Source organism: Anguilla anguilla, chromosome 17 (assembly GCF_013347855.1).
Source record: "Anguilla anguilla isolate fAngAng1 chromosome 17, fAngAng1.pri, whole genome shotgun sequence".
Taxonomy (NCBI): Eukaryota; Metazoa; Chordata; class Actinopteri; order Anguilliformes; family Anguillidae; genus Anguilla; species Anguilla anguilla.
In genome coordinates, this window is record NC_049217.1 from 9,790,619 (window position 1) to 9,817,882 (window position 27,264).

General features: G+C 43.2%; 1 protein-coding gene and 1 long non-coding RNA gene across 5 annotated transcripts; one reads left to right on the forward strand and one right to left on the reverse strand.

Moving 5' to 3' along the window:
- Nucleotides 1-804: 804 nt before the first annotated feature.
- Nucleotides 805-2,150, reverse strand: LOC118217287. The gene is made up of 2 exons (XR_004763158.1): nucleotides 1,757-2,150; nucleotides 805-1,185 (listed from the first exon to the last, which is right to left on the reverse strand). It is a non-coding gene; the product is annotated as an uncharacterized LOC118217287 (long non-coding RNA).
- Nucleotides 2,151-8,764: 6,614 nt separating this feature from the next.
- LOC118216243 (F-box/LRR-repeat protein 16-like) lies at nucleotides 8,765-25,887 on the forward strand. 4 transcript variants are annotated; one of them, XM_035397318.1, is made up of 7 exons: nucleotides 18,455-19,009; nucleotides 19,676-19,797; nucleotides 20,916-21,578; nucleotides 23,257-23,765; nucleotides 24,412-24,496; nucleotides 24,620-24,683; nucleotides 25,026-25,887. In XM_035397318.1, the coding sequence occupies exons 3-7, from the start codon at nucleotides 20,922-20,924 to the stop codon at nucleotides 25,172-25,174; spliced, it is 1,464 nt and encodes a 487-aa protein (XP_035253209.1). In that variant the 5' UTR covers nucleotides 18,455-19,009; nucleotides 19,676-19,797; nucleotides 20,916-20,921; the 3' UTR covers nucleotides 25,175-25,887. The 4 variants fall into 4 exon arrangements, with proteins under 4 accessions (XP_035253207.1, XP_035253209.1, XP_035253210.1 ...); XM_035397316.1 differs by lacking the exons at nucleotides 18,455-19,009; nucleotides 19,676-19,797 and adding an exon at nucleotides 8,765-9,096; XM_035397319.1 differs by lacking the exon at nucleotides 19,676-19,797.
- Nucleotides 25,888-27,264: the final 1,377 nt, after the last annotated feature.

The following is a 27,264-nucleotide window of genomic DNA, read 5'->3' on the forward strand; positions in this document are numbered from 1 at the left end:
GTATTCTATGTTAAGCAGCTGAATGTATGCTTAAGTGAACATTTATAAATGTTTTATAAAGATGTTTTTATGTTGTGTTACTGTACATTAACATATTTTTTGAGGAATAAACTGTACAATAACATATTTTTTGAGGAATAGAACACCAGAAACTTCTGTAAATGTGTGAAACATCCTTCGTCGCACACAAAAATCATCTGTGGCAGTTGAAAACATGCACTAAAACTGAAATTATATTAAAAGCCATGAAAGTGAGCTATTCCTTTAGACCTCCCAATGTTTAAACGTGTAAGTGCTAAACTTAGAGCTGGCACCTACTGAAGTAGTACTGGCACCTACTGAAGGCATGAACAGCTCTCTCTTCACAACTGTTATGGTGTAATCCACAATGTCCTGGCACTGGAATATATGATCTTATCCAAGTTTATCACTCAGTGTATCATCCAACATTCTTGTAGATGCTTTCTTAGAACAATATTGTTGTAAAGTTGCAATTCAGAAGACAGCATGGGTCAATAGAACAACACTATGTTCAACAGTTTTTAGTATTTATAATAAAAGAATGTTATAGTTAACTGTAAATATTTAATTACAGCTTCCAGTCGTGTGCAAATTTCTTCCATGGATAGAATAAAGACAGACACAGACACGCGCGCGCACACACACACACACACACACACTCACACATACATGCAGAGGCTGGTGAATAGTATTCATATATGAAGCCAAGTTAATGGTCGAATCTTTATCTATAGCAATACATACAGTAATTTAATGGAACACCACTGAAAAAACATATTCGGATTAAGTCATTTATGCATCTATTGTTTATTAAGCAATCAGAAAAGCTTGAAGCTTTTATTTGAATTTGCTGCCACCTAGTGTTGAACATCACGGCCTCCTCTTTCGTCGCCGCCTCCTCCCTGCCAACTTGCCGCCGGCCGCTCGCCACCATCGCCACTCGGCCCCGCCTATCATCTGAGCCACAGGATTGTCACCTAGCTGACACTAAATTGATTCACGTGAACATTCACTGACTGATCATTTAAACCTACACCTTGAGCCGACCAGAGGAGGAATGGGTTCTGCCCTCGAGTCTGGTTCCTTCCAAGTTCCTTCCTTCCGAGTTTTCCCTTTGCACTATTGCCTTAGGTTTGCTCCTGTGGGGGTTTAGGCCAGGGTTATCTGTGAAGCGTAGGTGACAATTGTCTGTGAAATGCGCTATTCAAAAATAATTTAGATTTTATTTGATGACGACTAGTTTGTTACAAACCGTAATAGCAGCACCTCACCACAAGAGGGAGCAAAACTGCCACTAATGTCGCTACACTGCAGATTTATTATTTATTTATTTATTTATTTATTTATTTATTTATTTATTTATTTATTTATTTTAATCAAAATGTAACTATGAGTAGAACACACGGACGACAAGTGGAAACTTTCGGTGGCCCTAAATCCAACATCCATGGGAAATCGGAAAGTGCTGAAAAACCCCTCACCATTCGGTAATATTTCCCTACGTTTTAGAATATAACCTTGCGTCTGCAAACTAGCCGTTTTCAGCTTTCTCTTGATATGCCACAGCGTCCTGACAGTTAGGCAATGTCCAATATATGATAAAAATGTATTCCCAGCTTAAATATCAAATCATTGGAGATCAGTTTTTCCCCTACACAATTTGATAAGTTCATGCTCTCAAATTTATACGGTCGCTCATATTACATTAACCACGATCTATTATGACAGTGCTTACCCATTTGGAATAAATACGAATGTTCTCGCGTTCTCCTTTCACACCAGTGGAAAAACATGAATCACGCGAACAAATTTTTCAGGCATCACGTCGTAAAATGTTTTGATAGTGGCAGTTAACGCCGCGTCAGGTTAACTGCACTGACACGACCTTGTTGTGTCAATAACGGCTGATTCATTCTTTATTCGCGGAAAGCGCTGGAAACACCCGGGCGTTCAATGTTCACTGACTGTGTACTTTATGAACTGAGCCACCAAATGCTGCCAGGGACCCGCTCGTTTCAGTTTTACTGACGGGGTGCCAATGGAAGCATATGCGCTTTGCCAAGCAGCTCCGTTCAGTTTGCTACAAGTATGCTCTTTCCCATTTAGATACGATTTAAGCTACATTTTTGAAAATAATCCCAATTTTTGAATAAGTTTTAAAAAGCAGGTAAGATAAGTTTCATACATCCATCCATTATCTATACCCGCGTATCCTGGTCAGGGTCGCTGGAGCCTGTCCCTGCATGCACTGGGCGAGAGGCAGGAATACACACTGGACAGTTCGCCAGTCCATTACTGGGCACACACACCATTCACTTACACACTTATACTGTACCGCACACTGGGGGCAATTTAGAATCTTCGATTAGCCTATCTACATGTTTTTGGACTGTGGGAGGAAACCCAGAGGAAACCCATGCAGCCATGGGGAGAACATGCAAACTCCACACAGAAAGGCCCTGGCCAGGATTCGAACCAAGAGCATTTTTGCTGTGAGGCAACAGTGCTACCCACTGCGTCACCGTGCCACAAATACATTTTAGCTATAGCTCAAGACCTGGGAAAAAAGGGAAATAATAAAAAATAAAATGTTATATCTTACTCTTCCATTAAAAAATGAATTGTAGGCCTGCTGAATAGGTTATGGAAGCCTTATTGTTCTAGTCCATGGATGAGCCCCACGGTCCTGGTTCGATTGCAGGGTGAACTGGTGTAAACCTCACACAGGACTAAGAAGGGTTCAGTCAGTAGGGATCCGTACCGCTAAGTGGATATGTAGCAGTGTGGTCGTAGCCCTTGGGCCAGTCCAGTCGACTCCAAACAGAATCCATTTGTAAGCCATGTTTTAGGAGGGTCATTTATTGCAAGCCCTGTGACCACAAACTCATTTTAATGTACATGGTTGATATGTCAATATATGAAACTCCTCAGTTACGTTGTTTGAAATGCTGCTGACATTTTCAGACTTCAACTCGAGTTCTTTGAGTTGTGATGCTTTCTGGCAGTTTAATTTTTTTTTTGACAGCGGAGATGATTTTCCACAGTTTCACGATCTTCTCATTTTCACAGTCCTTTTCTTAGCCAGTGGTAAAGCAGCCTTGAATGATGCTATTGTTGCATTTTTGTATTTAGGCACGTGTGCTGTTTATCGCCATTGATGCAGATTTCAGTTCTTTTACTTTTTTCATTTTCAAGTCACTTGTGCGTGAACCTTCTGTACCTTTCTGAACTGTATCCTTTTGGTGAAAACTTTTTCAATACTTGCACTTAACCACACTGTTTCCTCGACATAGTAAAACATAGGGGTTTCCCGTTGAATTCCGTGAATTCAGCATCTCCAGCAATGGCTCACACCCTTGTTCCAGCTATGTCCACTATGCCCACCACCAGCATCCCACCAACCTCCTCCCATGCCCCACCAACCTCCCCCCATGCCCCACCAACACCCCCTCCCCCATGTCCCAACAAGCTCCCCCCATACCCCACCAATCTCCCTTGTTCCTCTACCACCCACCCCCTCCCCCTCCCCCTTTTTGTACTCCTTTTTCTGCCAACCAAAAATACTTCCTCTTCAGGCCTGCGTGTAGCAGCCTTTCATCTGCAGTTTACTCTGGGCCTCGTGCGTCAGCGCTGACGTCAATGGAGCCGGCCGGGGGCTCCTGCAGTAGGTGGAGGGCTGTGTGGGTGGGCCGCACCAGCCGGCATGAATGAGTGAGGGAAAAAAAATGGGCAGCAGAAACATCAGCATTGTCTGACAGCCAGGATCCCTGCTCTGCTCTGCTCTGCTCTGCTCTGCTCTGCTAAGCTCTGCTCTGCTCTGCTCTGTGCCACACTGGGTTGTGTGACCTCCTGCTGGTCGCTGACAGTTGCTGTTGCGCTCTTCGAAGGTGCACGCGTGTGCTTGGATGTCCGTGTGCACGTGTGTGTGTGTGTGTGTGTGCATGTTTGTGGTTGTGTGGTTTTGAGTTCCTGTGTGTCTGCACATATGTTCATGTGGCTGAGTGTGCGTGTGCGTGTGTATATGTGTGCACGTGTGCCTGTGTGCATGTTTGTGGCTGTCTGCTTTTGAGTGCCTGTGCATGTGTGTGCATGTGTGTCTGCAAATATGTGCATGTGGCTGAGTGTGTGTGTCAGTGTTTGACTTGTTCAGCCTTCCCTCCACTGGGCCCCCACAGTGTTAAAGCATATTTGGTGGGGGGTTGGGTGGGTGACACTGGGCTGGCTGTTTGTACAGAGGGGCTGTTTGGAGCATGTGGGGGTGCAGATTTGATGCCAGGATAACACACAGCGTAGAGAATCTGTGGGCTGTTTAAGGGCCAGAATTCACTCACTGCCCCCGCATCACTGCCTGGGAGAGTGCAGCGCTGGGCTGTGTGTTCTCACCTGCACCCTCTGGGCTGAGGAGATTCAGGAGGGCTTCTGCTCTGCAGAACGTTTCCCTGTAGAAATGAATCGGTACAGGCAGAATTACGCCTTCAGCCAAACAAGCAAAACACCTCAGTTGTTTCCCAGTCACCAATCAAGTCTGTGTGTTTGAGTAAACGTGTTTTTGTACACAAGTGTGCTTGTGATAGACATTGTTGGTCTATTTATGTTTTGTGTATAGGTTTGCGTGTGTGTGTGTGTGTAGGGGGAGGAGTTCCTGTTAATGTTATATCTTTACTTGATGTCCCATAACAGTTCTGCAAGTGGCTAATTCTGTACACACGTGAGTTTTGAAACACCATAGGGGGTGAAATTAGAAAGAGCTGCAAAGAGTGCAAAATAAACAGCCCATCATTTATCTATGGAAGACATCACATGCCTAAAAATAATACTCTGCACACAAACAACTGCACATACACATGTACACACACACAGTATAAACTCTGACACATACACGCAGACATGTACACACACAGTTACTTGGCAACCAGACAGAGTTTCTAAGAGACAGTGATGGGAAAAGGGAGCTGGTTGCTATGGCAATGACTGTGGCTGAGTCATCCGCAGTGCAGTGTGTATGCTTGCAGTGGGTGAAGCCCATGGCTCCTCTCAGTGGTGCTGGCATCACAAAGCCATGGAAAACCACTGCCACCGCGATGCCGCACCAAGACATGCATGACATGGCATGGCACCACATGACATGGAAAGAGCACTTTGAGGGTGATGTCTTTCCCTCAGAGTTCCAATGCCGAAATCACCTCAGACACTGGTCGTCAAGAAACACCAGCAGGTTCAACTGCCTTCATGACTGAAGCTCATGCCTAAAAATGCCCTAACACAGTGGTTCTCAAACTCGGTCCTGGGGCCCCCTGTGTATGCTGGTTTTCGTTCCAACCACAATTGCAATCCCAGAATTTGAACAAGATTAGGTGCTTTCATGTTTTAGATCAGGGATCCCCAATCTTATCCAGAAAGGGCCAGTGTGGGCGATGGCTTTCGTTTCAACCAAGCAGTAACACGCCTGATTCTACTAATCAACCACAAGAGTCTTTGATAAGCACCTTGATTTGTAGAATCAGGTGTGTGCACCCACACTGGCCCCCACAGGGCTCCCTAGGACTGAGTTTGAGAACCACAATATGCCAGCGCAAACAAACCAACTTTCCTTGGGCTCGGGGTGCTTGTCAAAAAAATCCAGATAACACATTGTTCCCACTTAGTGAGGACAACAACTCCCAAGAATGGACTGCCAGTCCTCACTAAGTGGGCACAACATGCTGTTTTCTGCCAATATACTCCATGTCCTTCAGTTAGCCAGGTGTTTTCAAACTTTTGACCACTAGCTCTGTGTGTGTGTGTCTGTGTGTGTGCGAGTAGCATTATTTTCAAAGTTTTTTGTGTGTGTGTTATTTACATCTCTAATATTACTTGAAATAGAATTCAACAAAAGAAAATGAGAATTTACATGCATGTAAGGCTCATCATAGTCTTAGATATCAAAGAGAACCAATGTTAAAAATGCAGATGAAGCACCATAGAAGATGTTTTGGTTGTGTCATCCTTGTGAACCGAGGGGACACAAAGTACTGAAAACATGGGTGCGAATAACTGTGGCACATCTTTTACTTCTTAAAACAATCTTTTGCTCAGAACAGTTTTATTGGCATACAATAATATAATTTTAGCATTTTCACGTGCAATTCAGCTTATTATATGTACTGCCAGCCTCAACACACATCCAATGATAACCGTGCAACCTACCTAAGATAATTATGCATTGGCCAGTTACGATTGTAAAAGTAAAACCGCTTGTTAGCCACTAATTTCTTGTTATCCAACTAATCACTACCAAAGGAAAACATTGAATTTTAATGAATCATTATTAGTGTGACTACCTGTTGAATGAGATCTTGAATCACCTGCTCCATTTGATTGCCCAGTCATTATACATCCCCGATATTATCTCAGGTCAAGTCATGACTGGAAAGCTGTGCAAAGCTACTTAAGCCCCACCCATACCAAATTTCGTTTGACACATTTTCATATTTCTTCTCATGGAACTGCAGTGCCAACAAACTTTAATATAATGACACCCTTGCCAGCGCTTATGAGATTCACCCAGCATGCTATAGGAGCTGTGCATTGTCAGTGGGTCTGCGGCCCCTAGGGCAGACTATAGCGGCGTGTCAACAGTGAGGCTGTGCTGTGAGGGAGTCCTTTGTAAGAAATGAATTAATGACTCTCGCTAAAAGCCGTGCCAGCCACAGATGAAGGACACCAGCCCTACACGACTCATTTGGCCCATGAATCATACCAACTGAGTGCGCATTTAACTCAAATAATGAATGCATGTTGGACGTGGGATGAAACACACACGTGTTTGGAACATTTATGAAATGTTTTGCATTACCTCGACATTCTATGAAAATGCATCTCAGTATAAGAATATGAGTTCATACATGTTGTAGCCTACGTACAGCACTTGCGCCGATGCTGGAGAACGCACTGAGCGTGCTCAGATGGGTTATGCCTGGAGAATGCACTGAGCATGCTCAGATGGGTTAAGCATGAAAGACACGCTGAGCATGCTCAGATGCTTTATGCCAGGAGAACACACTGAGCATGATCAGGTGGGTTATACCTGGAGAACTCACTGAGCATGCTCAGATGGGCTATGCCTGTAAGACACACTCAGCATGCTCAGATGGGTTATGCTTGTCAGACACACTGAGAATGCTCAGATGGGTTATGCCAGTAAGACACACTGAGCATGCTCAGGTGGGTTATACCTGGAGAACTCACTGAGCATGCTCAGATAGGCTATGCCTGTAAGACACACTCAGCATGCTCAGAAGGGTTATGCTTGTCAGACACACTGAACATGCTCAGATGGGTTATGCCTGTAAGATACACTGAGCATGCTCAGGTGGGTCATGCCTGTAAGACACGCTGAGCATGCTCAGATGGGTTATGCCTGGAGAACACACAGGAGCATGCTCTGATGGGTTATGCTGGACAAGCTCTGAGGACAAATAATGGTTGTCACGTGACGCAAGTGTAGGTTATGCGCATTCATATATTGACGCATACACACACTGCAAAACAAATTATATTTTAAAAGGTGTGTATGTTTGCGCGGGTGCGCGCATGTGTGGTGAAATATAAATGTCCGTTTTTCACTTTCATATGTGTTCGCTATAATGTATTCATTATCAATTAATACACTGGGGGCGTATACACGTCATCTCACAAATATATTTGTTTATACCGGATACTTGTTTATACCGGAGAATATTAGAAAGGTTCCCTGGGTTCTGATGGGTGTATAACATTTCCCAATCTGTTGTGTGGTGCTCTGTGATTGTTGTGTGTGTGTGTGTGTGTGTGTGTCTCTAGGTGGGCGGTCGGGGAGCTATGGAGAGCTAACAGACTGCTGGCTATAAATAGAACCGCTGCCGAGCTTCCGCGCTCTCCGCGGCAGTTGTCACTAGATGCGCACTGCATACATAGCGAGTGTAAGGTAGTCCAGAAGAATGGTGCTGTGTTATTACAGTCTCACGACGCAGATATCTGGGAATCTGCAAAAGACGTGCCTTTTTACAGAGAGATTGTCACTCCACCTCTACCGCCGCCCAGACAGTTTAATCTAAAGCGTTTAGCTTGATGCGTTCGAGTCGTAACATGCATTTTCAGGAGAGATTTTCCCACAATTCTGTCGACGCCACCCGCTTATTCCAGCGAGACATGGCGAGATACACAACCCAAATCGGTTTCATCAACCTATACTGCTGACCGCAAGTGGTCAATAAGTTATTCAGAACGATAGACCACTAGATTAAATCTCACAAGGTACTGGACGTGCAACAGCCACATTGCACTGTGTAGATGGACCATGTTCATGTACTCGAATGTCATTATTCATTAGCTTGTTCAATTTCAAACAATGATAACATGATACTTCCATAATAATATAGGCCTGAATCTACTATAAAATGATACAATGATATTAGCCTACTGGAGGCAAAATTATAGGCATGAAGTCTATGATAAACTGACGAGTAAATGTGAGATCTGCAAACTGATGTATAACTCTATTCATAATTCTAGAAATATGCAAAACATTTGCATAGCACAGTGGCACATATACGTAGTTTTTCAGTGCTGAAGGATCTGCATCTCAAGCTTTAAAATTTTATTAATTCAATGTTTACCCGTTCATTTAGTGTTGATTACTGATATTAATGCATCTATCTCTTTAAATGGGATTGGTCCGTTTGTGTGCACGCGTGAGAGAGAGAGAGAGAGAGAGAGAGAGAGCGAGAGCGAGAGAGAGAGAGAGAGAGCTTTGTGTGATGGAGCATTCAATGAATAGAAATTAGACTGTTATTTTGGGTTACATCGCTGCTCCTTTGTCGATTCAATTACGATTTCCCCTCAAGTATCCGTCTCTCTCCGATAGTCGGTAGGATTCAATCGCAATACCAGTGCTAAATATTTTCGACTTGCCTGGGAAATAAAGGGTTGGTCTCCTATTATTTGTCATTTATTTATATATTTTCTGATGAGGTCCGCAACGTTGTGGGAAACGTGATCTACCCTCATCAACCAAACGTGCGGACCATGGATTAACATACATGTATACTTTATAAGGTAAGGACAAATAAAAAACGCGACGTTTTGCTGTAGAATAAAGTGCATTGTTACTTAAATGCGCTTATATTTTTGGTAGCTGACTTGGGTAGGTTGCAGCAATAAGATGAATAATGTTATTTTGGGCATGCTGTTACGTGTTTTGAAGGGTGTGTGAACTGAACGGACGTAAACATATTTTTTAGCAACATTTATAGATCATTATATAGCAACATGGGATAAGGGAACTGTGGCCCTACTGAATGCCATGTTGCATATCGTATGTCTTTGTCTTGTGAATTTGTTTGTCAGTCAGATTGACATGACGTTTTAAGGAATGCTAACATTACGTCTTTGCCTTGTTCAGCGCAGTGATGTAATCCCATTCATATTTGCTGACGGTTTATTCATAGCAAATTCTCGCCAGGCAGATAGTATTCATAAGTTGCTTAAACTTGCATTCATGGAAACTGATATTCAGCGCGATATGCCTTGATTCTGAATATTACATTAATTTATAAGTAATTCACATATTAAGAACCAATGAAAAGAGTGGCCGTACTCGCTTGATTCCCTTATGAACTCAGAATAAAGCTGCGAATTAACAAAATTACATCTTTCATGTCATTATGTTGTGTACTGGTAGTGGAAATGGATTTTCAAACCTGTTGGTGAAATTATTGATATTTGAATTATGTGATTTATTTTGGTGCCATACCTGATTATGGTAACACCATTACTATGTCATTCACGTTAACTTAAGCTTCTGATTTGTCTGCTTATCCATGCTGTCAACCGAATGGACTTCATTCTGCGAAACATGCTGAAGGAGGATTTAGCCTGATCGACCACTGAGAGATTTTGACAGCTGAATGCAATATTTTGCATTTAGCAATATTCATTCTCATCGTGCGAATTTAACGCTGAGGCACAACTGCTTCAATATGCACTCCCATTTTAACACTTTAGCGTAGTCATGTATGCTCACATTCGCACTGTAGGAGAGATGTGCATTCTCTATCACTGTTCTTTCTCATATTAGCAGTGTAGTTACAACTGTTGCCCCATGCACTCCCACATTAGCATTATAAGCATGTATCTATAGACCTGCAAGCGGACATTAGCATTTCTCCACTGACATACGCGCTTACACAAGCACTTTAGCGCAGCCATTCATTCTTTCATTAGCTCTATATCACAGATGTGCATTCTGACTGTAGCATTGTAATACTGACATGTATGGCCTTTTTAGCACTGTTCATTCTCGCTTTAGTACTGTAGTTGGGTGCTGTTTGTTGTTTCTGTTGCATAGTGACGCATTCCCACGCTAACACCACTACTGCACTGTAGCACTGTAGCGTAGATGTTCATTCTCACATAAGTAGACACATGTATAACACGTACATTCTCATATTAGCACCATATCAAAGGGAAACATTCTGACACTAGCACTGTCCTTTCTTACATATACACAGCAGTCACAATTTTTTTTGTAACGGTGTGGCATTCTCATTTTAGGACTTTTCATTCTCACATTAGCACTGTATGAAATGCATTCTTGCTTACGTGGTGCAGCATAGAATAGCATTCTCAGTTTGGATGCATAGATAGCAAGCGGCCAACTGCAGGACTCTTCTAGTCCCTTGTAACATTTGAGTTACTGGGGACTGGAAGTGTGAAGGTTCTGGACTGGTGCCGGCGTGGGCTTCACACCACCTTGTGTGACACTATGACAAGAATGGGACAGAGTCACAGCCCTGCTTGGAGGTCCAGTGTGCGTGGTTGAGACTGGCAGGGTCAAGGGGTCAGGGATCGAATGGCTCCATCTCTGCCAAAGGTTCTTTAGGTGGTCTAACAGTCATATCATTCATTCTGAGACCACTGGGCTGAATTATGGTTGCCATTCCAATTTGAGGCAAAAAAAAAACTGCTTGTGAGCAAAAGAGGATATAGAGGATAACTTTATCTTAGGATGAAGTTTCATACCCTGTCTATATACATGCATGCACACACACACACACACACAGAAATGAAAAATGAAACAAGTAGCGGTATATTTTAAGTTGTGATTTAAGAACCGGAAGGAACAGAGACATTAGCTTTATTATATGGACAGACAAATTTGGGTGACATGACTCATCCACTTTTTCTTGAATTGCACATAATTGCGGAAAAACTGAATGGACTGAAGTGATACTTGTGCGCAAGTCATCCTGGGTAAGAACAGGAGTGCCCCTCCCTCTCAGGGCAGGAGATTTAAGCGCATGGCATGCTTCCCCTTGATGTCTTTTTTTGTTATGTAATATTAATTGATCTGGTCTGTTGAACATCTGCCATTTGGTGAGCTGACTGGAAAATGTTATATCAGAATTGTTTTTTAAACAAATATTAAAATTTTATTCTTTTCATGAAATCATTTACATAATACATGTCTCAGTGATAACAGGCATATTGCTCAGTTCAGTGGTAGCATATTGTCTGGTTGTTTTAGCAGTTGTGTGCAGAGTTTTAGGACAGTCCTGAAATCAGTCTACCAGGGAGTGAGGTCATTTTATTCCCACTGAGAGTTTATTTTTATTTTTATTTTTATTTTTACCTCAGTTGCTCACTTTTTTGGGGTTCAGGTTTGAATGGAATTACCCTCCATTCAGCTTATGTAAATGGTTGAAGTTAAACTATTCACTGTTTGTATTTGAGTTATAACAACTTATTCCATTTTTAAGTTGAGCCTGCTCAGTTCATTTAATAAGACCATAGAGATATACAAGTTAAGGATGAATGCGGATCAGTACACAGCAGTTGTGTTCCTTTGCATTTATGCAGTTAATGTATTAATGTGGTACCCCCTGTTGGTGGGATGACCGGAACTGCTGGCTGGCAGAGGAGTAGGAGGGCTAGCTAGCAGGCATATGGAATAGGAGTGCTGATATCAGGTCAGGTTTCCCCGTCCATATCCTAACCTTTATGAGCCAAAAGCAAAACTGATCCTGGGTCAGCACTCCTACTCTTTATGAATATAGACCCAGTCCTCCTCCTAACCTGGGGAATATCCTCCTTACCACTTTCGTGTCAACAGCTACACAAAACGTTTGAATTCCAAATTTCATTTCTTTTCATTTGACTACGAAATGGTCTTGAGGACAGAATTCAGTCCAGCTTTGTAGATTGGCAGCTCATGAGTTTTAATATCGATAATTTAAAAATCTAGGCTTGTCAAGAACACATGCACTAGTCATGCTCGTAATTTCTTTCCATTTATTTATAAATGTGACAGATGCCTGTATCCAAGGCAACGTACGAATGCAGTACAAAGCACTATTAACAGTTTAAATACCAACAACAAATATGGATGACTAATGGGCGCAATCCACTTTTGTCCTTATCTCTGACTCACAATTAGATATTTTTCCCTTTACAAACACAGCTTGAAGAGTTCAAAGATAATGATAAATGGAAATGATTGTTTGTGCTGTAAAACTTGATATTTATTTGTACTTAGCTTCAAGGATACGTTTTGATTGAAATCACGGGCAAGTGTCAAATAAATGGCACCATAAATTTTCATGTTTTATGGCTACTTAAAATGGAAAGTGGGTTTGATAAAAGGTGCTTTCTAAGAGACACATTTCAAAGGAATATTCCAGAGGTTGCCAGCAGTCATTGCCTAGAGACTTTTCCTCAGAGAAGTGATAGCTCTCACCTGTAGTACTGTGCAGACAGGGCAAGGTTACCCAGTGCTGGTCCTGGAAGGCCATATGATCTGCTGCTTGTTGTTTCTCAGAACTTTTAAAGCAGTTGATAGCACAGTTAACCCACTGCACCTGACGTCTTATGTCTAAACTGGCAGATGATTTTAAGGATAAAACATAAACATAACACCAGACCCTGCTGCTCTCCGGGACCATAGTTGGAGACCCCACCTCTAGGGTATGTAATAGCCTCTGGCTCCCAGGTGAATGAATGTGGGTTGAAAAAACAAAAGGGAGTGCAGAACATTGCCCAGTCCACCACTCAGAGAACGGAGATCGGAGACGGTCACTGAGCAGAGGGAGAGATAGACAGGAAAACAGAGCAGCCGCAGGAGTGAGTGAGTGTGTGTGCGTGTGTGTGTGTGTGTGTGGGTGGGTACATGCGCGTGTGTGTTTGGGGGTTGGCAGTGGCAGGGATGAGTGTGTGGGAGCTCTTAGGCTTGAGGACTCAGATACGCAGACACCAGAGCGGCCGCAATCAGCGTGGGCCGCAATCAGAGCACGGTGGAGCGAGACGAGGAGGCGGGCTGGCATGGGATTCTGCTGGGGGGGGGGGGGGGGGTGAGAGCCGTCTGGAACGATGGGGGTGATTTTCTGCCTGGTTTGGAAGAGTCTGGCAGCATGGATGGGTGTTGGTGGGCGATATGGACCAAATAGCAAAAACATATCTAGAGCAGGATTGGCCAACGCTGGTCCTGAAGTGCCGTAGGGGTTTGTTGGTTTTTCGCTTTCTCCTTAAAATCAGCAACTAGATCCCAGTCGAAGAACCAGGTGAGAGGAGTTAACTGGGTCATCCATTACTTTAATTGATCAGTTAATTGCTGAGCGACAACAAGAACCAACAGACCCTGTCCTTGTCCATGACCAGGGTTGACCACCCCTGTTCTGGACCTTTTGGCTGAGGAAGCTATACACTGTGATGTTATATATGCTGCTTTGTATAATGTCAGTTCTGCTTAGTTACCATTGTAGAAAGTGAGGTATGCACACTACTACATTTTACCATCACTTATTTTCACTTATAGGCCCTGCCTACTGAGGGCTGTACTTAAAGAATGACATCAGCATGTCACCACATGCACTACAGGATATCCTTAAACCATACCATCGTGCTAAATTAATAAAATGTATTATTATAAGATAAGGCTTGGAAAAGTGATGGATGGACCTGACCCATCAGTCATATCCATGAGTGTCAATTGCTCAATAAAAATAATTTTCATTGGTAGAAACCTACTTCCAGTCATTGTATTGAGGTAGTGCGGGCAAAATAGGCTTTATTAAAGCTCTGATTGAATTGCATATGCCCTTAAACATTCCACGTGCATACGATTGAATCCAACCCATAGAATGTGAAGACTACACAGCTGGCGGAGGTACCCCAGTCAACCATAGAGGGTGTCATTGAGCACCCTCGATCCTGGCCACAGCAGGCACTGGCACTAACGAGGCTTGAATCTGGCCTGCATGTTGCTTCATTGCACTAAAAACCACGCCTCAGATGGGTATGCCACTCAGGAGTCCCCGTTAAGAGATTCTCTTCTCAGAGTGCAGCCCAGTGCTTTATTTCCTGGGTCTTCTTTTCTCAGTCGCACAGTCTCACAGATTCACGGATTCCAGATGGTCTCCAACACTGCATTTCTTCTGCTTCGGTGAAGCCTCTGAGTGTCTCTCTCTCTTCCTCTTTCTCTCTTCCTCCCTTTCTCCCATTCTCCTCCCTCTATTGGTCTCTGTCTCCTCCCTTTATCTCCTCTCTCTCACTCTCTCTGTTTGTCTCTCTCCGTCTTCTCTTCGATCACTCCCTCTCTGTCTCCACATGTCTCTCTTACTCTGTCTCTCTGTGCCTGCAGGTTACAGAGAGCTATTTTTACCCCACCGTTTAAAAAGGAGAGGTCCGTGGGGCCTCTTTCACTGAGACTGTTTGGATGGGACTCAGATGTGCGTTTTGCATCCACTTGTCTGTGCAGCAGAGTTACGCGTTACGCAACGGAGGGGGTGGATTCGAGGCACTGATTTCGGGAGCCGTGTATTGATGGCAGTTATTTTAAACCACTTTCTTTCTTCCACTTTCATTGTGCTTCATACAACTTCTGTTGACCATTTTAAAAGGTCTTTGAGAGGTCAGTGGTGAATAACACTCGAGACTTTCAGCAGCTAGTAGTGAGTCCTTGCTACAGACTGGTTTATTCTTTAATAGAGCAATCAAAGGAAGACAGCAGATTAATATCTTTAATATTTTGTAATCTGTAATAAACTTATTTAGGCTGCGGGCATCATCTTCCAACTATCTTAAAGTCAATCTCTCTAAAACACTGAAGAGGTTTAGATACTGAATATGAAACACATTAACTCTATTAATACAATAAATACTGTAAGACACACAATACATTTAATGTCAGGGTTTTCAAAGAAATTTTAATATTTAAGTTAATAGTTAATAGTTTCAGATGTCCAAAGCAGTTTTGTATGTGATGAAGGATATTATGGATTCTGTATTTACAGAATTTTCTGCTGATCAGCTGGTCTTACATTGACAGGTATAGGGCATTCAGGGTTATGCAGCTTGTACAGCAATGTTGTGTTTCCAAGGGCTATGCATGTGAACTTATTCATTTTATAGTTTAAGTGTCATTTTTTATTTTGTGTCAGTACCTCTTTCATTGAGCACAGTGGTCTTAGGTTGCATGTGCCATAAGAAATTGTTCCAATCTAAAATTCCAATACATAATTTTCAAATAAAATTCCTTATGGAACCTTCTATGGTAGGTGTGAAAAGTTCCTGATTAAACCATTTTGCCTGGTAAAGAACACTTGAAAAAGGTAGGGCTCCTCTAGTGAGACACATTAGAGCCTATTGGAAGACTTCCTTCTGAGATTGTCGCATATGCATGTAAAACCTGTGGAGGAATAATGTCACTGTACAAGCTGGGTCAGCCAGCTGCATAAATTGTATGTTAAAAGAATGTAAGCTATGCAAGTTGCTTTCGTTCAGTGTGTCTGCTGAATGCCTAAAGATGAGGTATTCTGTGAATTCTGTTTACTTATTTGCATGTGTGTGTATTTCCTGCAGAAGGGACATGGTTGGTCATTTATGGTATACCATGTGACCTATTTTCTTCTGACAATTTGATGAAAGTTTGTAACAATGCTTTTATTATTCAGTCATGGCTAAAGTTTGCTAGGTACACACAGACCACGGTTCTGTGTGCGTCGTCATGGCTGCGGCGGGCTTGTGCAGTAGTCTCTGCCTTTTATGTGGGCAGCCGGGGAGCTCTCTTTCCTGCTCGGAGCGAATCGTCATGACTTAGAGAGGGAGAATCTGCGCTGTCGTAGGTGGAGAGTACAAGAGCCTGTGGGCTGCGTCCTGCACTGCAGTGCCATCTCTCTGGAGATAGAGAGCCTTTGTTTTCCTGTGGATTCGGGGCTAAGTTAGGTCATACCTTTGCTGTGGGGGTGGCTTGTGCTCACCATGAATCTCCCGAAGTGGTGGGCCAGTCCAGGGCGGGCATTGGCACAATTACGACATGATGATGATCATGAGTGTTGGTGGTTAATGCAAGAGTAAAGTGTAACTCTCATCAACTTTAAGATGTAATGGTGAATAAGCAAGGTCATCATATCTTTAGGTAAAATTTCATTTTAAGTTAGGTGAAGATTTTAAAGGTAGAGGCATTATTGGATGTCCGTTGTAATATTTTGTTATAAATGAGCAGCGTCACACTGTGGATGGTGTGTGAGTCGAGCTTATATTCACATATTCATAGTGACTCAGTTAGTTGCTGGCTGATCCTTATAAACTATGTTATATACATTTCAAGTTCAACACATTTGTACTTCTCCCACCAGGGGAAGGTGGACTTAAGATGGACATATTTCCTTGGGTTACCACTGCATTAGCACCCCTAACAGCTGTCAGAATGACTGATTGTCAGTGCCAACACTTTGATCATGGCCAGCTCTTCTGTACTATGCGTTCTGGCCTGTAGTCCTGTAGTACTGTGTGGCCTCTAGGGTGTAAAATAGTCCTTGACTCTCCTGCAGAACTGTGTGGCCTGTAGTGTGTAAAATAGTCCCTGGCTCTCCTGTAATACTGTGTGGCCTGTAGGGGTTAAAATGGTCCCTGACTCTCCTGTAATACTGCGTGCCCTGGGTGTAAAATATTCACTGGTAGGTGGGCCTGTCCATCAGAGTGCTCATGCTTCAGACGCTCCCTGTGTGTATGCAGGTGATCTGAAATCATAGGACAGCCAGTGATAAAAAAAACTGTGAAATGGAGACTCACTGTACAAACTAGTCACCTGGTTATGTGCCCTGTGCTGTGCCAATACGCAGTTATTCATAGTGTGTGAAAGCCTATTAATAATTGTGCAAACACCTGTGCAGATGTTAGTATGATGTGTCTGTGAACTGCATTGCTGAAACTTTTGTAGCTATTTTCTGGCCAAAATCTGTCATTACTCGGTCAACTTAAAAAAATCCTTAAAGGGAACCTACAAAACAATCATATATATATATATATATATATATGATCATTATGTCTTTTGCAATGTGGATGGCGAGCGCCCTGGTTCACAACCTACAGCAGATCTACCCGATTACATGAGCAATTTACGATGTTGTTATGGGAACATGAAAGTCGGAGAACAAGGTAAATTCTCTAGTTAAGTCCTAGTTATTATTGTACATTTTGTTTATTTTATTTACCTCACAGCAGGAATATAGCCAGTCATTTATGATAAAAGGCTACCGTATGACCCATTTTCTTTGGAGGTCTGTTTTTCTCCAGCAATGTTGTTATTCAGTCTGAGTTTAAATCACAAATTTCCTGCATGTAAAACATGTCCAATAATATCACATTACAACTGTTAAACAATTGTATTGTTTTGCAAATAGTTTACAGTAGGCTACATTACAACTATTTATCACATTAAGACACACGGCAAAGTAATTTGAGTTGTTACAACAAATGTACGTCATGTTATTTACAATAGGTTTTATGACACTTTCCTCAATTTTTCTGTGTGTAAAATGTGCTCCAGCTTCGACCAGCTGTAGCTCTCTGACACTCACCCGCTGCAGCATAAACGAGGAAACAAAGTGAAACTGGCCTGCATTGGCCATCATTTTCACTGTGCTTCGTAGTTTCATTTGGAAATACTTACAAATTTATAACCGCATGCATTTGGCAGTGATTTTCAAAATTGAAATTCAAAAGTGATTTGAAATTTTAAAATAAAGGCCGGAAAACGAATGTTCTATCTACCTTCTTTAATAAACAAAAAGGCAAAGGTAACCTCGAGGCGCGGGGTGGACGTGCGGCACGTGCTGATCATGACAATGCTTCAAAGAGAAAAAAGTACCCAACACCAGCTTTTAACAGATAAAAATGTATGCTTCTTATATATAGGGTCATTGTTAATTTAGACAAAGCCATATCCACTGGTGAATCATTTAATGAATGTATCAGTGTTGGTCAGAACACCACGCAATTTCTCATCTGGGATTTCTCTATAAATTTCAGAATATAACTAGGCCACCTGACAAGCGATACTTGTAATTATATGACGACATTTTTAAATTTAGAACATTTTACTTGTGGAGTTCAGCTATTGATAAAGATGAATCATTCTCTCCACATAGCTTCCTGGATTGCAGGTTCATCGTTTAATCGAATTAATCGCGCTTGGCAGCGAAAAGTAATTGAGACTAAACAATTTGAAGGGAACCTCTTTATTGTGCTGACAAAACAGCCCGTTGAATACACAGGACGGATATAAAAAATAACGCTGCAGCTGCTTCAGCGCGTTGTGATCTGTTCTCCCTTGTTTTCCATGGTGATGCTGAAAGCCGATCGGTTACCGCTCGGAGCCTGCTCGCGAATCAGCACAGATGTAAACAGATAGCTGTAACCGAGTTGCTGAAATCGGGAATTGTGCATCACTGATGATGATGTCTTAATTATTTATTGATTGTTTGCCTCTCAGTCTCGCTGGTACTCTCGCTATGAACGTTTTCGATATCGTTTTTAATAACGCTAGTGATGTTTCAAGCTGAACAACGCTCACTCCGCCATTCCCAGTGGACGCTAATAGAGTAACATGGCGATTTCGTTTCAGAAGAAAGGTGCAGTCACATCCTAAATAGCCTACACGTCGCAAACCATCAGGTTTTTTTTTTCTTTTAAGGTAAGAAAATGATGCAGATTCACTATGTACGGTGCACTGTGTGCCGCAAGGGTGTCTTTTTGTTCTGCTGTTCTGGAGAAGCCATTCGCTGTAGTCACAATGCTGGTACTGTCGTTGCCGCATGACAAGCCCACTTCGTATCTTGACACTGGGATGTTTCATACAAAAGGACGGGATTGTATCTAAAGATAAGTAATTGCTGCTCAGAAAACCCAGTCAGTGTGAAAGCAACTGTCAAATACAATTTGAGGGGACATTTGTATACTGTAGCGGTCCTATAAATAGGCTGTGTTTTTGAATAATAGTCTGAATCGAGGCAGCCTATATGCAAGTGATATTCAATTGTTCAACGCGAGTAAAACGGCCTGTTCAAGAACATGTTGTTGATTTTCTCATTGTCGGCTCATTGGTTCTCGTTATGTTTTCGCTTTCAGGATTTTATTTCAGCAACGCATCTGTAGGCTATTTTTAGATGTCACCAATAACATAAATATTAAATACTGAAACGTATGCTATTGCAGCCATTTTAAGTATTTGTTTTTAGACCGATAAAGCCATAAAGAATTCATGATTACTGTTCAACAGGGATAATGCCCACAGCAGAGCTGGCCTACAATCGCGTTATGTAATTCTAATTATACTTGCTGTTTCATCTTTAACATTAAGGTGGACCCGCTGCGCTGTCACTATGAGGTCCGGGAATATGGGGGGTGGAATGGGCCAAAATTAAGACGAACGACCGCAAATCATCGTAAACCCAAGCTGAAGAACTCACGAACAGAGCAAAGGTGCTGCTCAACTTGTTCAGTTTTGTACTTAATGGTCAAGTTCAACCTGTTAGGCTACATTGCCGTTTTGTCTTCAAATGCGTTTAAATTCGTGAACTAGCGGAACGAAGCCGTCTGTGTTGCGACCGTTTCAATGGTCTGTTCACATTATTGAAAGGGAATCTCCTGATTCCTGAGCTGCACTCAGCATGTACCTACAGTAACCCCCAATACTCTGGGGGTTACTGTAGCCTTATTGTAGATTGCTCATCAGCACACCTCTGTGCGCAGATGTTTGTGAATATGCACAACGGGCCCTTGCGTTGCCTCAATACCGAAAAATTTGCATGTAAGCTAATACAACTTTGACGAAACTGATGCAGTGGAATTTTCTCTTTTTGCCTCATGCTGCTGATCTTAACATCTTAGCATACCTAACGATGATCGGTTTGTGCACACTATGGTCTGCCACTTGATGGCCAAACCGCTCAACTAAAGTTAAAATTAAGTGACGACTAACTTTTTCTGGCTTTTGTTGATATATCTGTGTGGTTAGTGTTGAAACCTGTTGTCTACATTAGGAGAGGAATGAGAGCCAGTGTGTTCTAGTACCTCTGGAACAGTTAAGATCCATTTCAATCGGTAGGTAACTGTGCACCATAAATGGAAATTGAGATTTCTAATATGTCATTTAGTCACATTTCATCATTTTAAAATATAAATGCTGTAGCTGCTCTTTAATATCCCTGTACATAGATGTTTTGCATTTGTACACAAATCTCATTTGACTTATGCATTAAACTTTTGTGCGGGACCACATTCTAATATTCTTCTTGATTTACTTAAGGGTGCAGCACTGGTTTGTTGGAAGATATATGAGATGTAAGATATATGTTTACTTTAAATTGGTTGTAGTCCAAAGATTCCTACATGCAAGTGACACCTTTTATTCAGTGTGTGCACATAATTATTATTATAGGGTTGCATCTTGGCTCAGTTGCTTGAGCATAGAGTTTCCTATGTACAGATAGGTAAATTTACTGAATGTATTGCATTTCCCTCTGGGGATTAATAAAGTCAACAATCTATCTATCTGTCTGAAAAATGAAATTATTATTTTTATTTTTTAAATCTTCCAGCTGTAAATGCTGAACATGTCCACCCCTGGTGACCTGAAGCCCCCGTGTGTGACGAGGAACGGCATGGTCAAGCTGCCCCCCCAGCCCAACGGCTTGGGCTCAGCCAGCATCACCAAGGGGACGCCGGCCGCCAAGAACCGCCTGTGCCAGTCCTCCTCAGTGCCCACCATCCTGCCCCCGCCTGGCCTGCCGTACCACGCTGACCCGATCCCCACCGCCGCCTCCCTCCTGGGGCCCGACCCCGACCGGATCTCCCCCACGTCCGCCCATCCCCCGCTCCGCAGGTTCCCCATGCCGCCCGGGGAGGGCCAGCTGGTGCTGGACGAGAAGGTCCTGAACCGGCTGCTGTGGTACTTCACCACTGCCGAAAAGTGCACCCTTGCGCAGGTGTGCAAGACCTGGCGTAAGGTGCTGTACCAGCCAAAGTTCTGGGATGGGGTAACTCCCATCCTGCACGCCAAGGAGCTATACAACCTGCTGCCCACTGGGGAGAAGCAGTTTGTCAGCCTGCAGGCCTTTGCCCTCCGGGGCTTTCAGGCCTTCTGCCTGGTGGGCGTCTCTGACCTGGACATTTGCGAGTTCATCGATAACTACCCGCTGTCCAAGAAGGGCGTCAAGTCTGTCAGCCTCAAGAGGTCAACCATCACAGACGCCGGCTTGGAGGTGAGACGTGTGCATTTGTTTCTCTTTGTGTTCTGTGGTTTGCGCTATGGAGGTGATGTGGTTAAACCTTTGGGGAGGTGGTAGTTGTTCTTGGTAATGGAATACAAAATGAAGAAATCCAGCTTAATTGTTGATCCAGGATAGAGCATCAATGGCAGTGCCACTCCTGGGAATTGAACCTGCAGCTATGTGGTTATGAGTCTGGTGGCCTACCTTACACCTTTACAGCTTCTAGTAACAATTGGTCAGCTAGAGCTCTGATCAGACGTTTGCTGGTTCTAGACCCAGGTTTGGTATTTACATTGTATACAGCAAGGAGTTACCTGTGCTTTCTACACCGGGAACCCTTGGAAGAAGCACTGAGACAGCACTCTAGAATCTCACGTTTTCCATAATTTGTTAAGCCACCTTAATGGGTGTGTCTTGGAAGCAGGGCACTTCCGTTTGCGCACAAAATAACAGGTTGGGCTTCGTGTTCTTTCAGCAAAGAGATGCATTATGGATGCTACAGGTGAGCTGTGTCTTTGCCCACCACGCTGTGCCCCCTCCATTTCTTTCCTCTCGCCCCCCCCCCCCCCCCCCCCCCCCCCCCCCCCCCCCCCCCCCCCCCACACACTCGACAGCCCCAGTTTGAATGTTACTTTGTTGTCAGTCATGCCAGCCCCAACAGAGAGGCACTTTGTCACTTGTCTTTCCTCTCCTCCAACCACCCCCCCCCCCCACCCCCCCCTCCACAATCAGGCAATCTAAACCCTTTGCACTTGATGACCCGAAGGCAGTTACTGAGAGACCCTTTCCAGGAAAATGGGCCTTGTATTCTGTGGGGCAGCAATTAGGGCCATTAAGGTCATGGCGCCAGGGAGCCGGGGGTCATGTGACTTTTGTCTCTATGACTTCATTGAGCATGTGGACACAGGACATCTAGTTATATAATGATAAAAAAGAAAAGAAATTTTAACAAAGTGAAATGAACCATAGCAAGATCAACTGACAGTGGCTCTCAGTGCTGAATCCTATATTCGTTGCACTTCTGTGTTCACGTTAAGTTTTCAGTCTTTCATTGGCTAAATTTATGGCTGGGTTTCATCCCCAAAATAAAAAATGTTAAATAATAAATAAAAAAACACATCCAGAAGTCACCCACTTAATTGAGTTCTCATAATGTCTCAGCTTTATGTTTTGTAGCATAAGGAGTTTGTTTATATATCTGAGATATCATATCATGTTTTTGGAACACAGGTTATAATTGTGAACTGTAGTGTGTGGGGTCAGGAAAATGTTTCTTTCTTAGAAATGGCAAGTGGCTGATTTTTTAATCGGTTTATAAAATGATCCTCACTCACTTTACCTACGCTTTACTGACTTAGTAGCAGACCCAGAGGTCCAAAAAGAAGAATAGTCTACACTCATAAAACAATCTGCACTAAATTTTTAATCTGAACTGAGTGTTGGTTTTTGATTTCATCTTAACTTCAGCCTCAAATTCAGACCTTATGATTTTATATGTTATGGCGGTGGGTATTAATGTGTCACAGAAGCCTTCTTTATTGTGGAGAGGTCCTTAGTTCAGTTCAGTTTGTTCAGTGTTTGACTCATTGCTGAATACGCTCATTACAGTAGGCAAAAATAAGCCACCTTGAAACGCAGAATTAAACGAATTAAATGTCGCCCCCTGCAGGTAATGCTGGAACAAATGCAGGGTCTGGTGCACCTGGAGCTTTCGGGCTGTAATGACTTCACGGAGGCGGGGCTGTGGTCGGGCCTGAACGCGAGGCTGACTTCGCTGAGCGTGAGCGACTGCATCAACGTGGCCGACGACGCCATCGCCGCCATCTCGCAGCTGCTGCCCAACCTGGCGGACTTGAGCCTGCAGGCCTACCACGTGACGGACACGGCCATGGCCTACTTCACCGCCAAGCAGGGCCACACCACCCGCACCCTGCGCCTGCACTCCTGCTGGGAGATCACCAACCACGGCGTGGTCAACATGGTGCACAGCCTGCCCAACCTGACCGCGCTCAGCCTGTCCGGCTGCTCCAAGATCACCGACGACGGCGTGGAGCTGGTAGCCGAAAACCTGCGCAAGTTGCGCAGCCTGGACCTGTCCTGGTGCCCGCGCATCACCGACGTGGCGCTGGAGTACATCGCCTGCGACCTGCACAAGCTGGAGGAGCTGGTGCTGGACCGGTGAGTCCAAAGACACCGCGCCCTGCTACTGCGAGTTTCTGCAGGCCTAGGCTGAGTCTTGGGCAGTTCTGAGGCAGTTCTGGCCTGGTCCTGAGCTGGTTCTGCCTCGTTCTACCTGGTTCAGCCTGGTACTGGGGCCAGATCAGAATGTCAGAATGTTATTTGTCAGCTTATTTCATCTTGCTGATTCATTGTGCTTCTGTTACTAGTGTCATAATGACATTGTTATTGACATACATTTATTGTGTTATTGCTGTGAGTTGGCATATCATGGCGAAAATTGTTATTTTTATCAGAGAGTACATAAATTAGTGTAAAACAAAGATTTTTAAATGTCCTGCATTCCAAAAATGCAGCATTCCATCAGCATATGACCACTGTGCTCTAATAAAGAGTAACTTGATTTCTCAACATAGTGATGTTTTGTTTGAAACAAATTATACTAGAGACTGTGTTGGATCAGAAAACTCAAGAATTATATCTGCTGAGTCAGCGTATATAAATTGTGGTGGTTTTTGAAGTAGACATGTTTTGTTAAGCTCTCAAAGTTAAGAGCTCAAAGAGAGATTTTTGTGATGTACTCCCTGGTGTGAGTCTCGCCTAACCCCCCTCCCCCCACTCCCCGTGGGGTTCTCTTTTCCCAAAGGTGTGTGCGGATAACTGACACAGGGTTGGGCTACCTGTCCACCATGTCGTCCCTCCACAGCCTGTACCTGAGGTGGTGTTGCCAGGTGAGCCTTCTTCACCATGTTCTCAGCCCAGAACGGAGATGGTTGTGCTTTTGAGCCAGGCGTCGCTGGGTCCTTTAAATCGCTCTCATGCGTTTTCTCACCGTTCTCTGCTTTCCTCTCCAGGTGCAGGACTTCGGGTTACAGCACCTGTTCGGCATGCGAAGTCTGCGTCTTCTGTCCCTCGCAGGTACCTGTAGATTTTTTTCTTTTAGTTCAGGGATCCCCAGCCCTGTTCCTGGGTAGCCACGGAGTGTGCTGGTTTTCTTAAAACTTAAAATCATAACCAACTCACCAATTCAGACCCAAAAAACCATGCAAGGTGAGTGAAATGAACTGTTTCAATTAAATTCTTAGTAACGAGGAAAACCAGCACAAACTGCGACTGTTTAGGTAGTAGTTTTGGCCACCCCGGTTTACAGCAATGTCACCTGGAGTTAGGCAAGTTTTTTTTTTTTTTTCACATTTTTCTGAGAAAGATCTGTTAGCTGAGCTCATTTCCCATTCTGATTCCCTCTCTGTCTTATCTTAGGCTGCCCCCTGCTGACCACCACTGGCCTGTCAGGCCTGATACAGCTGCAGGACCTGGAGGAGCTGGAGCTGACCAACTGCCCCGGGGCCACCGCCGAACTCTTTAAGTACTACTCCCAGCACCTGCCCCGCTGCATGGTCATTGAGTAGCAGCAGAGCAGCCACAGAATAGAAACACAACATGTCCACACCTAAAATCCCCCGCTTTGGTCAAAAGAAAAAAAGAACAAAATCTGACCCACGTGGATTTCACCCAAAACCCTGAAGGGGGCCCGCGCAAAAGGGACACGTGAGACGAAGAGAACGTAGAACGCCAGAAATAATTAGAAAGAAAATTCGACTAATAAAATAAAATCTCGACATAATAACCACAGTTGGTGAGATGCTGAAAGCAAAAGACAGCCCTGATGGAGTTTTTTATTTTGCTTTTTTTGTTTTGTTTTATAAAGCAGGGAAAGTGTTCAAATGTGTTTTACAAGAAAAAAGCGTGCTGAGATTAACACCAACTTCACTCGCGTACATGCGTGCACACGTATTGTATGACGCATAAAACTACATGTTTAACAGTGAAACTTGGCTTTGGTGTGACATCATTCCATGTTCTTTTATTTTTCAAAAAAAGAAAAATTAAAATAAAAATCAAAAGGAAGAAAATACAGAGACCCAGGAGAGGGATCCTTCTTGTTCTGGCTCTGAGAGTCTGGAGGCTGGGGTGTGTGTGAGGAAGAGGACAAATTTGGACAGACATCACCTGACAGGATTTAGAGGCATTCACTTTACATTCTGCAAACAGTGGCTTTTTTTTTTACATTTCTGTGTCTTAAAAAAAAAAAAATATGAAAAAAGAAATAAAACGTTTACCTGAACGTAAGTAGAAGATTTTTCAAAAAGCTACTTTAGAAGTTTTGTTTTGTGTAAAATAAGCTGCACGCTTTTACCCGCTTGTTGTCATGCAATTTCTTTGTTTAATTTAACATATTATTTTTTTAAATATTATTTTTTGATTAACAGAAAAAAAAGGTTGTTGACAAGCGAGGTTTGCTGGAAGAAGTGGTGGCCCTGTGTTGAACGTCCTGTTTCAGAAGGTTTTGAAAGCAGAGCTCACTGTTCTGTGAGTGTTCAGAAGAGGACTTCCAGCGCTAAGAAGATCATTCTTTGCAGAGAGGTCTTCAGGATTGACTCAGGGGATGAGGGGAGACATGTGGATGTAGGGTAGAGGGGATATTTTGGTTGCATTTTCCTTATCATAAGGGCCTGTTATGTATATATGCCATAGATAATTATGTCCAACTTGACCTTTTAAAGAAAAGAGTTTTATTTTCTTTCCATGTCTTAATGTCATGTAATGTGGTTGCTTGTGCACTGGTTGCAGTTTAAATCCTATTTCAAAGGAGGGTGAAAACAGTGAACTGTACGTCCTTATATGCTACATTTGGCTGCTAGTGGTGACCTTAGCGGGAACCAATGCAGGTCATTTCAGTGCGAGAAACTGTATATTACCTGTTGTTACCAATGATTCGGCTACATGATCACAAGATTTTTAGCTGTACAGCTGAATTACTGCACTCGAAAGTGGCATTGCTTTTGAAACGTAAGCACACAACGTCTGTCTTAAAGTCTTATGTGTACAAAAACATGACGCGCTAATGTAAAAATGGAATTTCAGAGTAGTTCATTGTACTAGTGTCTAAATGCACACACTGGTGCACTGGAATAATTATTTGAGGTTTTAGTTTAAGTGAATTCTAAATTTCAAAAGGATTTTCCCAGCATAGTGTAGTGATGACAGGGTGCCGGTATTCTGGTCTAGGATTAGCTGCTTCGTGGAAAAACTGTCTGCATAGGGGCTGTGTAAATGTCACTTGAAGCGCAGCTAGATTTATTCTCTTGGGCAGCTGCTGTGCTTCACAGCATTTAGAAGCCTGCACGGTTTCGCATTGTGGGGTTATGGATAAGCTGCATAAAATATTCTGCACAGCAACCTTCAGTTTCTCAGCTGGGAGATGGTTTTGTTCATATTTTTTGGTAGCTATCACTTCACAGTGGAAATCCATGCCCTCGATATCTATCAGCCATCATAGAGCTACTAGAGTTATTCAGACTCTTGATGAAATGCAGCATGAATTCAAACCAGGGTCCCTCCAAAGGCTGTTCTGCATTGTCTGAACTGTGACAGGTGAGGAGTTTCCAATACGAGTTTTATGGATGTCGTTATGTCTGTCTTCTAATGAGTCTAGCCA